The following is a 12,529-nucleotide window of genomic DNA, read 5'->3' on the forward strand; positions in this document are numbered from 1 at the left end:
GTGTGTGTGTGTGTGTGTGTGTGTGTGTGTGTGTGTGTGTGTGTGTGTGTGTGTGTGTGTGTGTGTGTGTGTGTGTGTGTGTGTGTGTGTGTGTATGTATGCATGCATGTGTGTGTATGTATATGTGTGTATGTGTGCATGCATGTGTGTGTGTAGGTATGTGCGTGTGTATGTATGTATGTTTGTATGTGTGTATGTGCATGTGTATATGTATGTATATGTATGCATGCATGTGTGTGTATGTATGTCTGTGTGTGTGTGTATGTATGTATGTATGTCCCTGTTGATGGGCAAGTTTTTATACACACACACACACACACACACACACACACACACACACACACACATATATATAAACTTGCCCATCAACAGGGATTGTTGACGTCTACTTTTCTCTTCCTAGCTTTCATTTTCTTTTGTTCATATGAGTTGAATTGTATTGTAAAGAGCTCTGTTTTCTGTGTGTTAGAGGAACACAATAAAAACAGTACTTGGAAACAAAAACTGGAACATCATAAGCTTCACAAAGACATATCTATTTATATTTACTGCAGGGCTGCTGTAATAGACTGTCAGTCAGTGCTTTTATCTACAGGCACGTGCACGCTAACAGAATAATAACTACACCAAGTCACTTCCGCTGGAAAGTAACTGCTCAGTATGTGGTTTATGTAAAACCCTGAAGATCAACAACCAACAACAATCCCTCTGCTGCTGATGACTGCCATCCTGTGTCTGAACTGCAGACTGATCTTGGGCACACCAGACATGTCTGGTGAAAAAGAATGAAACTGATATGCTTATATTCTCATTTTTAACTCCATAATATCATCATCTGAGTTACAGCTCAAATCTTTTCCCCTATTCTGTTCACAATCAGGCTATATAACAAAGCCTTCAATGTAAAATTAAAGTGGAACAATGTTGGTATTATTTACAAATACTGGCGGAAATGTGTAATTCGTACGTCTGCATCCTGTGGCTTTCAAGTCTGATGCTAAAAATCACGAGTGTGAGAAATATTCAAAGACTCACTCATACAGTCTCAGTGTGTACCAACCGCAGTATTTTAACGGCAGTTCTTGCTTTGAAGTCCTCTTCCTGCTCTGAGGCGAAGAACAATAAATATTGAGGCTGTCCACAAAGTCGCTCAAGAGACTGAAGCAAAGAGCAGGATACAGTATGACTTAGCTTCATGCTTTCATAACTGAAAAGGCCATGAAGACGAGCTTAGCATGCACTCTCATCTTCATTCAGCTCTTTGAAGGTAAGAGAAATTCACATTTGACAAAAACTATGCAAACAATTTAATAGGATTAATTCAATTCTCACTTTTTTTTCTTTTTTCGGATAATGTGTACACAGTATTATTTGTTTTTTTTTTCCACTGGTAGGTAGTCTGTGTCTTCTGTGTGAGCCTTTACTTAAAATAAATGCTAACAATGTGTAATTGTCATTGTTAGCATGCTGATGTTAATCATGGCATGCTCATATTTGTGAATTAACACTAAACATCCTTATATTTAAATGTTGAGGTTTATTTAAATTCTTCATCTAACAATCATTAGTTTTGCTGGTATTTGGTCATAAACCAAGGAACTGGACAAATAGAGATTTTGACCTGTGATACGACAGTATGGTGATACAGATTAGCGTTGTCACCTCACAGCTAGAGGGTTGTGGGTTTGAACCCCTTGGCCCGGTTGGGGCCCTTCTGTGTGAACACTCTCCCGGTACCTGTGTGGGTTTCCTCTGGGTGCTCTGACTTCCTCCCACAAACCAAAGACGTGCAGTTTAGCCCTCTCTATGGTCTAATGGTTGACTGGGTCTGAACTCACTCTACTCCACCTCTGTGTCAGCTGAAATCAGCTCCAGCCTCTATTAAAAAGTCTGGTGATCACCAAGATGACTGAAATTCATCCTGAGGGGAACATGAATATGTCCATCAAATTGTTGTTCAGATATATGTGAACCTCATGGTGGCAATCCATGCCAAGTAATATTTCAAAAATAATATTTCAGTCTGGATAAATGTGGTGAAGTGACTGGGGATTGACTAAAAACTGATCTTCTCCAGCCTGTGCAGAGTTGATCTTCAGGCAGCTGACAGAGGGCCAGTCCCTGGAGCTCTCCTGCTCCCCCCAGCATGAGCACGGCAGCCTGACAAGCCTCCACCTTTACCACCGAGGAGTCCAGAGCCAGACGACCCTGCTGTCGATGGCTGAGGGCGGAGAGCTCAGGGTCGACCCGGAGCACAGGCTGCGTCTGCAGCTCAGTGGAGGGCTGGACTCCCCGCAGGTCAATGTGACCCTAACCCACTTACAGCCCAGTGACACGGGCTTCTACATGTGGGAGCTGAGCTACAGAGATGATCCTCAGACCATCCTCAGCGATGAAAAGGTTTTCTTATTGGTTGAAGGGACAGGTATGTGGCTCACACACCCCATGATTCAGTACTTACACTTTGCTGCAGTTAAATCCAAGCACCTCTGTTCGGATCTGAATGTGTACTGGTGTGTTTGTGCTGCAGGGAGGTCATGCCAGTGCTCCCCACGTTACCCTCCGCTGCTCTTGACCGTCTTTACAGCAGCAGGCCTTCTTCTGCTCATCCTCAGCTGGCTGGCCGTAGAGAAATGTGTGCGTATTTGCACTTCTTATTTTAATATTTCACTCAGCAGAGATGCAGATTTACTGGATGGATCGCCCTCAGTGTCACAACTCTCTTGTATTTAACTTCTGTCTTTTCTTCTTGTCACATCGTTTTGCAGTATTTCTGAGTCACTGACTTGCTTTTCAGGCAGCAACCGCTGTAAATCAAAATGACACAGACAGCTATAAAAGTGAGACATATTAAGTTGGCTATCAATTAATGTGTCAGCTTTAATAGAGGCCTGACAAACTGACATCTGCTTTAGCGAGTGAGCAACTCAGGCCTGGTAATTACTGCTGGGATCATTGATGCATGAGTCACAAAATCTGTGACATTATGTAAAGTGGCAGAGGGAAAATTCTATAAATCTACACGAATATCCCAGAGGAAAAGTGAAAGAGCAGAAAAAGATCAGAAAACAGACGAGAACTCGAGAGTGGTATCTGGACCGCAGACAATTACAACAGATGACAAATGATTCTTTTTTGTTTAGCTTGATGTCTTTTTTCTGAAAAGACAAAGTTGCTGCTCTGAAGGAGTACAATCTAAAAAGTGCCATCACTCACAGAAAGATCATCTGCAACAGTTGTGATAAAAAGCAAAGACGTCAGATGCCTGAATACAGCTTCTCAAATATAAATACTTGTTTTAAAGATTGTAAACTGAGCATGTTTTGATTTTGAAGTGTTGGCTGGACACTGTGACGGACATTTTTAACACTAAGAGAGAGAGATGAATCGATTAATCAGGACAACAATCTGCAGATTAACTGATAATCACCGAAGATAAATGTAATTAATACATACTACAGCCTGAGGATAAACATACAGAGTAAATATTAAGTGCAGAAGCTTGTTAATATGCCACACAGAACATACATGAATCCTGAAATAAGTAAGAAATAATGTTATATGTTGTAGGTGAAGGCGAGGCGTCATCACAGACTGCAGCCTTCTGCTCCCATTTATGAGGAAATGACCAGGAAGCAGCAGAGCGCTGGAATCCCCCAAAATAACCTTGAGGCCCCCTCACACCCGGAGGAAGTCAACTTCCCCGTGTACGCTAACCCCAACATCCGACAGCCACAGGACAACTACTACGCCTGTCCCAGACAGCTCGCCCTCAGAGCCTGACGTGATCTTTGGCACCGAACTAACGATGCAGCAAACACGTACAGGAAACGACAGCAGCTGCACCGCAGAAATATGAGTGAGAGGTGACTTTGATCTGTTTGGCGGAAGAGAGACACCAAATAACCAAACAGCACATCTTTAACAGCCAAGAAAAAAAAAAGCTATTTTATTAATATTTGAAAGAAGCTCCATAGTTCATGAAAACATTTGTTTCGGTGCATGTCATTTAACAATCACATTCTATGAGGAGAAAGAGATATACAGAGAGAAAAAATAAAACATTACAAGCCACTGACTTTTCATTAAATCTCAGTACAGACATTTTTACTTAATATTAAAAAAAAGGCCCAAAAAAAAGGAAAAAAAAGCAGCCCTAATTTCATATCCCCTCCCCACCCCACCCCACCCTCCAAGAAAACTGTAACAACTGAGAAAAAAAATAACCCTTGAGGGTGACAGGCTAGAATCCCACAGTGCTAAAGAGTGAGACGCTCATTGGTTTTAGGAATACACAGCATGGCGATGTAGCGCTAGGTCAATCTGAATTAGGGAAAGAAGGCTGGAGGCGGGGGCTCGACATAAATCATCTCTCCACCCCCCACCTCCACCCCCTTAAAAAAAGAAAACAAATAAAAACACATTGGATCCCAAAAACCCCTGCAATAGATCAGCCATGTAGAAGTAGGCCATAAAAACCCCATCTTCCAACCCCCCCACCCCCAAACACTTGTGCATAGTTTCATGATCCTTTACAACCAGCTCATGTTTTACAAACATCCTCCAAAATGTGAAAAATGTTCCACAAAAGTCTGATTTATCTAGTAATAATACCCGCTGTGGGAGAATGAGAGAAAGAGAGAAAGAGGAAAGAAAGAGTAATGCACAATGTTCCTGATTCAGTCAGGACGGGACCTCATTAAGAAAACACAATAAAGATTCAAACATACAGCATTTTGCATGTTATTCACGGTCTTTTTTTAACAATCAAAATCATTGACCTTTTTTTTGTTTTTAAATGTAAAGCAATTTTAATATATAGATTTATATATAAAGCACTCCATTTTCATTTAAAGTCCATTATTTGGTTATTATGTAACTGCTACGGATTTAGAAACAAAAGGTATTTTCTCTTCTTCTGAAATCCATAACTTTCAGTGCTTAGAATTGTTTCTTTTAAATCATCCTTTTTTTTTCTTTTTTTCTCTTTTTTTAACTCATCATAAAAATGTACATTAAAATGGCGTGGAGTTGGTACTCTGGAACCCTGGCCTTCCTGAGACAAGATCCACTTTTTCGTGTGTGTGCAAGATAGTGAGCAATTATGTCTTTTTTTCTTTTCTTTTTTTTATACAAAAGAAAAATATATATAATCAACATAAAACATACAGGCTTCAGATAGTCCATGAAATCAACATTAACACAGAGCAAAGAAGGTTAAACAGAACAAGACAACACTGTTCAATCCCAGAGTTCTGAAAGTAGCACAATAAATCTTCATTCTGTGAAGTGTTGCACTTTTTTTTAAAAATGGAAGCATTTGTCCTTTTTTCTTTTTCCGACATTCCCATGGTTTAATTCTTTTGTGTTGCTGATTTTTTCTGAACTCCAGAAAAAAAACAAAGTGTTTGTAAACTGTCAGTGGCCTTGCAGGAAAAACAAAATGACAACATGAGCGAATTGAACATAAGTGAAAACAGAACGAAAGCTAACAAACCAAAAAGGTAGGCACCTCTGAAGTGAGCCCTAGAAGCCAAGGCTCAGTCTGATGTCTCGTCCTTCACTCTCTCCGTTGCTCAGATTCGGGAGAGCTGAAGTCCTTCTACCCCAATCTATGGCCACAGGTCTGCAAAATACTTTTTTTTTTTGCTGCATTTTTTTTTTATTTTTACACATATGTGATTTTTTTTTCAGTTTTCTTGGGGTTTTTTTAGGTTTACAGTCTGAAAAATGGTGCAATACTCAATTATGATCCATACTTTCTTGGATTATTCCACAATGAAAGCCACTAAGGTAGATAAACATTACATTTTAAAAACACACTTATTTTAGTCCTTGAGTAAACATTTACACATGAACTGTCCCCGTCTCCCCTCAGTACTTGTATCATGTTGTTCGTTTAGCTGGATGAGGGGTGAGGCCGACACTCAGTGCAACGCTAGAGGCTAGTAACAATTAACATCAGAATATATTTTTGACAAGCAAAAAGAAAAAAAACAAACAAAACAAATCAACAACAAAAGTATACTGAATTGAAAAAGAGTCACAAGGCGGAAAATCCTCCGCTGTAATCACAAGCTCTCACACATATTTTCACCTCACACACCAAACAGTCATTCATACAACATACAGTACAAGCAGCCTTGTGCAAACACTCAAATACAACAGATGTAAATTTGCCTTTATATCGATCTTTGTTCTCAACAATACTCGTATTTCAAATTTAATTCACTCTGAACCGATGCTATCAAAAATCTCTGAAGTGTATGAATGAGACAAAAAAACCACTACAAAAAGTGTTCACATTACATTATTGGCGCTTCTTTTGATTCAAGTATTTGTTTTCATTATTTTGTATTACTCTGATATGTTTATGATCTTGTCTTCTGGGAAATATAATGTTGAGGAGGATACACAGGGTACGGGCTGAAGGCAGGGCAGGGAGGGGAGGGGGCTTAGGCTAAGTGGAAAACAGAAGGATCTAGCCATATACACATATACACTCATTATGTAGTCTTGGTTGTGTACTGTATATGAACTAGCATGTGCATATTCAACCCAGGCCTTTGCTTTTTTTTTTTTTTTTTTTCTTTTTAAAGAGAGATTTGCTAATTCAACTCTTTTTGGGGCCCCTGCCCCACACCCTTGTCTGATCCATGATTGAGAAGCATATTTTGCTCAAGCTCCAGTTGCCTTTGAGTCTGTGTGACTTTTAAAAAAAAAGGGAGAGCATCTGATTTCCAACACTAGACAGGTAGATAAGAGTGCAGGTGAGGGGTGTGGGAGGGGCCGAGGCTCTTAGTGCTGGTGCTGCGCCAAGAAATCCAGGGCACATCTGAGACTCGACCTCGTCCCAGTCATCCATCCTCCCACTCTGTTCGACTCCCCGCTTCAACGCCAGTTCCTTGATTCAAGTCCAGTGTGGAGTAAATGCAGGTTATCAGGAACAAACACACAAACAGACAACACAGGCAATAGTGATTGTTTTGTTGAATGATGCGAGTCTAAAGTGACTCTGGAAGAGGGCAAATCCCAAAAGTTTTAAGACTTGGTACCAAACTTGAGGTGTGTCCCTATTTCTGCTGATACACTGGGTCCCTGCTTGGACCCTGACCCCAAAGCCAGATGTGCAGAAATGACCTGTTATATATTGGCTGGCACAACCTTCAGGTTGGAGGTCCAAAGTGAACCACCGGGATACAGCTTCCCCACCTGTGGCCCAGAGAACGAGCCCAGACGGGGCGAGAAGGCGGCAGCTTGCTGAGAAACAGAACACAGGCATCTCAGCCTCGGAGTGCACAGCTGAAACAGACCTTTTTTTTTTGTAGTTTCTAGTTTTTGCGAAAACCTTGATGATAAAGAAAAAGATGTTTTTGGTTTTTAAAGAGATGTACCCGATGTGACTCATAAACAGTGCACAGACACATACAGGCCATACCCCCACCCCTGCCCACCCCTCCTCCTGCAGCCTGGTTTTCCACTAGATTTCCAGTCCCCTGCTGGCAAAAGACCAGCACCATTCATCTGTCCTGCCCTTCTACTCCTCAAGCCTCCTACAGCTGGAGCTTGTGGTGTACGCCCCGGCAGCAATAAAAGAAACTTAAGTCTCATCACCTTAAAGATAAATTAGGATATGGCAAGGTGGAAGGAGATATTTGTAGATCAGTTGGCACAAGACTGAAGATGTGACTGTTTGCCAACCACTAATGCCTCCAGCAGGTCATTTAGTGTCATCTAGTAGCTCTGTCCACACAGTGGGAGACTAAACCCTTGAAGAGAGGCTCTTTCAGTGTCCCTTTCATTTGATCCAGGGGGTTTTCAAGGGAAGCTGCCTGGTAGTAAAGGTCGAGAGATAAGTGAAAATTGGCAGATGTGGGAGATGGCTGTGATTTTCTAGATGGCTGTGAACGAACCTCCTTGTCTTTGCATAGAAATGGAAGGCTGTTATCAGTTGAGGTGGTTCTAAGTGTAACTGAGTGCTCCCAGAGTTAAACATAAAGCACCAGTGTGAGTGAGGCCCATCAACACTAATGAATGTGTGTGTTATGAGACAAACACAGAGTGGAGGTGGGTTCCCCAGGATGGACAGAGGAAGTTGGCTCAGTATCCTGGAGAACCTCTGACTACACAACCCTTCCCACTTGATTTGACTCTTCAAACCTCGTCTGACTCCAACAACCCCACACAAGGAACTCCCCGAACAGCCATTTTTTTTTACTGAGATCTGCAGTGCTTCATATGGCCTTGCTGCACAGCTGAGGCGTACCTCTAAACTACACACTGCTTCTGCCTCGGAGGCAGTGGGAGGGGCAGGAGAGAAGCTGAACACTGCATAAAGACCAATATCAAAAAGCCGTGAAATCATCATCAGAAAACAATCATTATCTATATCATCAATGATAACAGCAACAATATCAGCAAACTTCATGACAACAATAAAATAAAAATGCACACTGGCAATTCCATGAAACCAAGAAAAACAAACAAACAAACAAAAAACCCACATCAAACACCTCCATCTCTGGCTAAAGTGATCCTTGCAGGAGAGAGACAGAGAGAGAGTGGAGTTGGAGGTTGCTGAGGACAGACTCTGGCGCAGCAGTAGTAGTAAATTTAATACAGGTGGGCCAGTTCTGAAAGAGCTGCTCTTGGCCTGGAGGCCAGGGGGAGGAAGAGGAGGGAAGCAAGTCCGTAGGGATCCGCAGGGAGGCAGCGAGCAAGCGGAAGGGTGGGGTGAGGGCTGCTGCAGAGTATAGAGCTCTGCAGCAGGCAGGCACTCAGTGGCCACACTATCACACAGGTTGGCAGGGCCTCCAACAGAAAGAAGACAACAACAACAAAACAAACAAAAAAGAAAACAACGAAGATGCCGATCCTCCCTGCTGGACCCAGTAGAACATAAACACGTTGAGCGTTTCCAGACACGAAGGCTAAAGATTTCAAAGTATGCAATGTAACAGTGATATTTACTTTGATAAAGACGGTGAGGATGAGTGCTTTGGGGTCTTTCCCTGCTGCACCCATGATCAGTTGAGTTCTTTCTTTGTATTTCCCTTCACTTTGCTACCATGTTTGACATCCTTCCTGGTCCCACCGACTTGAGGGAAGAAGGATTGGGAAAAAAAAAAAATCTTCACATCCATGTTAAGTTAAAAAATAAGTATATAGAGAAGCCACTAAGCAGATTGCTTTTTTGTCCTTGTTTTTTCAGTTTTTATTTGCCAGTGTTGCTTCTCCTTTCTTCTATTCGTTGGCATTAAGGGTATAATGAGCTGCAATGCTCTTGCTAAGTGCTATGATAGACCACCTATTCACAAATCTTTGCTTCATACCTTTCTACCAATGCAAATTTGGGCAAAAAGAAAAAAAAGGTCTTCTGGTCTTCTGGGGGTAAAAAGGAAAACAGGCTCCTCTCATTTTGGTTTGATGCCTTCTCCCCAAGCACACACACGCACACACGCCCACACACAAACTAACATACAGAAACACACACCTGTCCCTCCTTTTCCCCCAAAACTAGTCACTGGCATAAATGTGGAGAGTAGGCTGGCTGAAGAAGTGCTTTGTGTGTACGTCCTTGTATCATGGACAGAAGGTGGTTGAAGACCAGCTTGCTACTCTCCTGAGCTCACACACTCTTGGGGGGGGGGGGCATGAAAGGGTAGTAGTGGCAGTTTTAGGGTGGAGGAAGGGGGTGCAGGGCAGATAGAGCTTTTGCAGTTCAATCATTCCTTATAGTCTCCTCTCTTTCTGTGAGAGGCCATGGTACGGTGCTTGGACGGTAGAGTCTGTGGCTTATATTGCACGTCACTTGAAATGGTGTTTTTGCAGGTGGAGCACAAAGGGGGGGGTGGGTCATTGACTACGCACTGGTGGGAAACATTTACGACTTGAGGTTTTCCACAACATCAGTGAGAGGGTCCAAGACTGAGACCAAACTGCGAGTTCCCTCGCAGATGAGTTGAGGTGCATTGAAGTATTTGTCTTTACAGTTCCTTAGTAATAGCAGTGGTTCATTTTGTCATCCATCACGTCTATAACTGTACATGCGACAACCCCAAAAATCTCCCCCCACCAGGTAGGATTGACAGACACATTTGAATAATATCAGTTCTTAGCTTTGTTTGCAATGGTTTAAAGAAGAAAAATAAAAAAACCCAAAACCACTACAAAAATAAATGGCTTGAACACGGCGAACAGAGTTGCATCATTCCCTTTGAGCGTCATGTGGGGAACTAAATCTGCTTGCAAAATGCACTGAAGTTGTGAGCTGTGGTTGCTTATGATAAGCCTCAGCAGCATGTACTCTCCACTCAGGTTTCACTGGCTCAGAAATAAGGGTGTGCAAGTGTCCGTATGCTTCTTCACCAAGTACAGTGAGTGAGGATAGCAGGGCAGGAAAAGAGGTTAAGGCTAATATTAGTGCTGAGAGAAACAAATGTTGAGTCTGGACCAGCTGAAAGTTCGACAACCACTCTGATTGAAGGGTTTTTACTTTGGGAATGATGCCTTTTAATGGATTTCTGAGGTGCAGTATGATTGCCTCAAAAGGCGGAGAGGGATTATGCAAGTTTAAAGATGGCAGCTCGTCATTGTGTCAGTTTGACTGAAGTACATGTTTCACACGGCGAGTTCTCAAAAGTTCATTTCTGTGAAAAGTTCTCTTTCTTTGTTGAATGAAAGACTCCTTCCTGTGTCTCCAAAAGTAAGAGCTGAACACTGTGACACCAAAATCTCTCACTGAGATTCACAAAAGAACTGTGACTGAAATGTCATTAAAAACCAAAAAGGAGTAGAGGAGGATGGCGAGGGTGAGCAGCGAGGATGGAGCCTCGTCCTCCTCCAGTCTCTCCTTTTCACCGTTAACACCCACACTGATTATCTCCACAATGATTTGCAAGGTTTTTGCTCCTGTTGGTGTCTGTCAAGCCTGGGCTCTTCGTCCTACATGGACTCCCCACTCAGCAGGTCCCCAGGCAGCAGCGTATTGATTGGGGTGGGACTCCCCATGACCCGTCCCTCTTCTCCACTTGGGGGTCCCCACAGGCTGGAATACTGCTGCACGCCACCCCACAGCAACTCTCCACCCGTCTTTGACCCTCCTGTTCCCAGGCCACTGCTACTGCTGCTGCTGCTGCTGCCGTTGTTGTTGTTCCAGTGGGGTGAGTGACCTATGGGATGGGAGGCTCCAGATCCGGCCCCACCCATCCTTGTCTGATTGGTGCCTGGAGTGGCCTGCCAGCTGGTTGTTCCGCCAAGCAGCTGGCCCTGTGCAAAGAAGCGGTTGACTTCCTCTTCCCCAGCAAACTCCGCCAGGATGGTGGTGTTCCCTAGCACGCACCTGGACGGAGATGAGAGGTAAAACACAGGTGAGCATTGGTTAAAACTTCTTAAAAATCAGCTAAGCCAAACACCTTGAAGCAGTTCATTACAACACGTACATGTGCAGGGACTTCTGAGCCTTGGCAGCTTCATCCTTGGAGCTGTAGCGCACCACAGCGTTGCCCTGTGTCAGGTTGAGGTGGAATGTGATGAGGGGGCCGTGCTGCATGCACAGTGTACGCAGAGTCGAACCGTCAATCTGGGACACGAACACGCCCACACAGGGCCATTAGTGGAGAGACACAGCTCATTCTCTGTGAGGCTTAAATGCTTAAACACTAATGGAAAGCAGCTGATTGTAAACTGTTACCTGCGGAGTGAGGTTCCTCAGAACCAGCCAGCTGCTGGTCCTGGTGGAGCTGTCTGTACTCCACGTGGTACCTGCTGTGTATAACAGACACACAGACATTTGTTAGCATGAAGTTTATGCTTACCAAGCTCATCTGAAACCAAAACAGTTACTTAAACTGAATGGGTGGTGTTGATTTGTACTGTAAGAAAAGAAACACCCATTGTCAGTTAACATCTGTTCAACCACAAGATTTTCTTCAGTTGCTGACAATCCTGCCTACTCTGTACTTCAAAACTGGCATGTGGTTATACACTGCATCAAGGCGCTGCTTGCTCCTTGAGGGTGCTGACACTGCAAACTTCACAGCCATATACATCAATGCACTGCCTCCATAATCTGACCTTTAGACAACTCACATTTCATGACAGCGTAAGAAATGTCTTGAACTTTGTGTCATAGCTATGCAGTACTGTATGTCTCACCTACTTCAGTTCTTTTTTATTTTTATGTCCAATATTTTTATATAAAGGACAAAAACATTAGCTTTTATGTAATATGCTTGCAAAAATAGTCTGCAAAAAATCCTAAAAGCCTATTCTTTCACCACTAAAATAAACTGTATTTTCTCAAGAAATAGTATTGTAAGTGATTTCAGAACACACATTAAATACAATGTATTTTTTAAAATTATTTTCCTAATAAGAGATAATTATTAAATAAGTTCACCAGGGATTTGGACAAAAATGTAAATGGAAGCTGGCTTTATCTGCTTGACTACTTTTATCTTCTTTATTTACATTCAAAATGTTTGTAAAAATACATATGAAAAAGTTCTAAAGTTACAGCTTTGGCTAA

The 12,529-nt window shown here is 42.6% G+C and overlaps 2 protein-coding genes across 7 annotated transcripts in view; one reads left to right on the forward strand and one right to left on the reverse strand.

The window, feature by feature from the left end:
• Positions 1 to 1,170: 1,170 nt before the first annotated feature.
• LOC139344170 (uncharacterized) lies at positions 1,171 to 4,424 on the forward strand. The gene is made up of 4 exons (XM_070982139.1): positions 1,171 to 1,267; positions 2,078 to 2,425; positions 2,531 to 2,637; positions 3,571 to 4,424. Exons 1-4 carry the CDS (start codon positions 1,219 to 1,221, stop codon positions 3,781 to 3,783), a joined length of 717 nt encoding a protein of 238 aa, XP_070838240.1. The 5' UTR covers positions 1,171 to 1,218; the 3' UTR covers positions 3,784 to 4,424.
• A 1,213-nt stretch (positions 4,425 to 5,637) lies between these two features.
• Positions 5,638 to 12,529, reverse strand: part of tnrc6c1 (trinucleotide repeat containing adaptor 6C1) — a 45,592-nt gene continuing 38,700 nt past the window's right edge. For all 6 annotated transcript variants that reach the window (XM_070982133.1, XM_070982135.1, XM_070982134.1 and 3 more), the window contains 3 exons: positions 11,693 to 11,766; positions 11,442 to 11,581; positions 5,638 to 11,341 (listed from right to left, as the gene is read on the reverse strand). In XM_070982133.1, coding sequence (XP_070838234.1) covers positions 10,945 to 11,341; positions 11,442 to 11,581; positions 11,693 to 11,766 — 611 coding nt within the window. In that variant the 3' untranslated portion in view covers positions 5,638 to 10,944. The remainder of the gene's footprint in view (positions 11,342 to 11,441; positions 11,582 to 11,692; positions 11,767 to 12,529) is intronic.

This window comes from Chaetodon trifascialis, chromosome 15 (genome assembly GCF_039877785.1).
Source record: "Chaetodon trifascialis isolate fChaTrf1 chromosome 15, fChaTrf1.hap1, whole genome shotgun sequence".
Lineage (NCBI taxonomy): Eukaryota > Metazoa > Chordata > Actinopteri > Chaetodontiformes > Chaetodontidae > Chaetodon > Chaetodon trifascialis.

Bases quoted from the DNA above. Each gene is read 5' to 3' on its own strand.
- LOC139344170 (XM_070982139.1), top strand. From the start codon at position 1,219: ATGAAGACGAGCTTAGCATGCACTCTCATCTTCATTCAGCTCTTTGAA. The intron at 1,268-2,077 runs GTAAGAGAAATT...GATCTTCTCCAG, and splicing joins CTTCATTCAGCTCTTTGAAG to CCTGTGCAGAGTTGATCTTC. The intron at 2,426-2,530 runs GTATGTGGCTCA...TTTGTGCTGCAG, and splicing joins CTTATTGGTTGAAGGGACAG to GGAGGTCATGCCAGTGCTCC.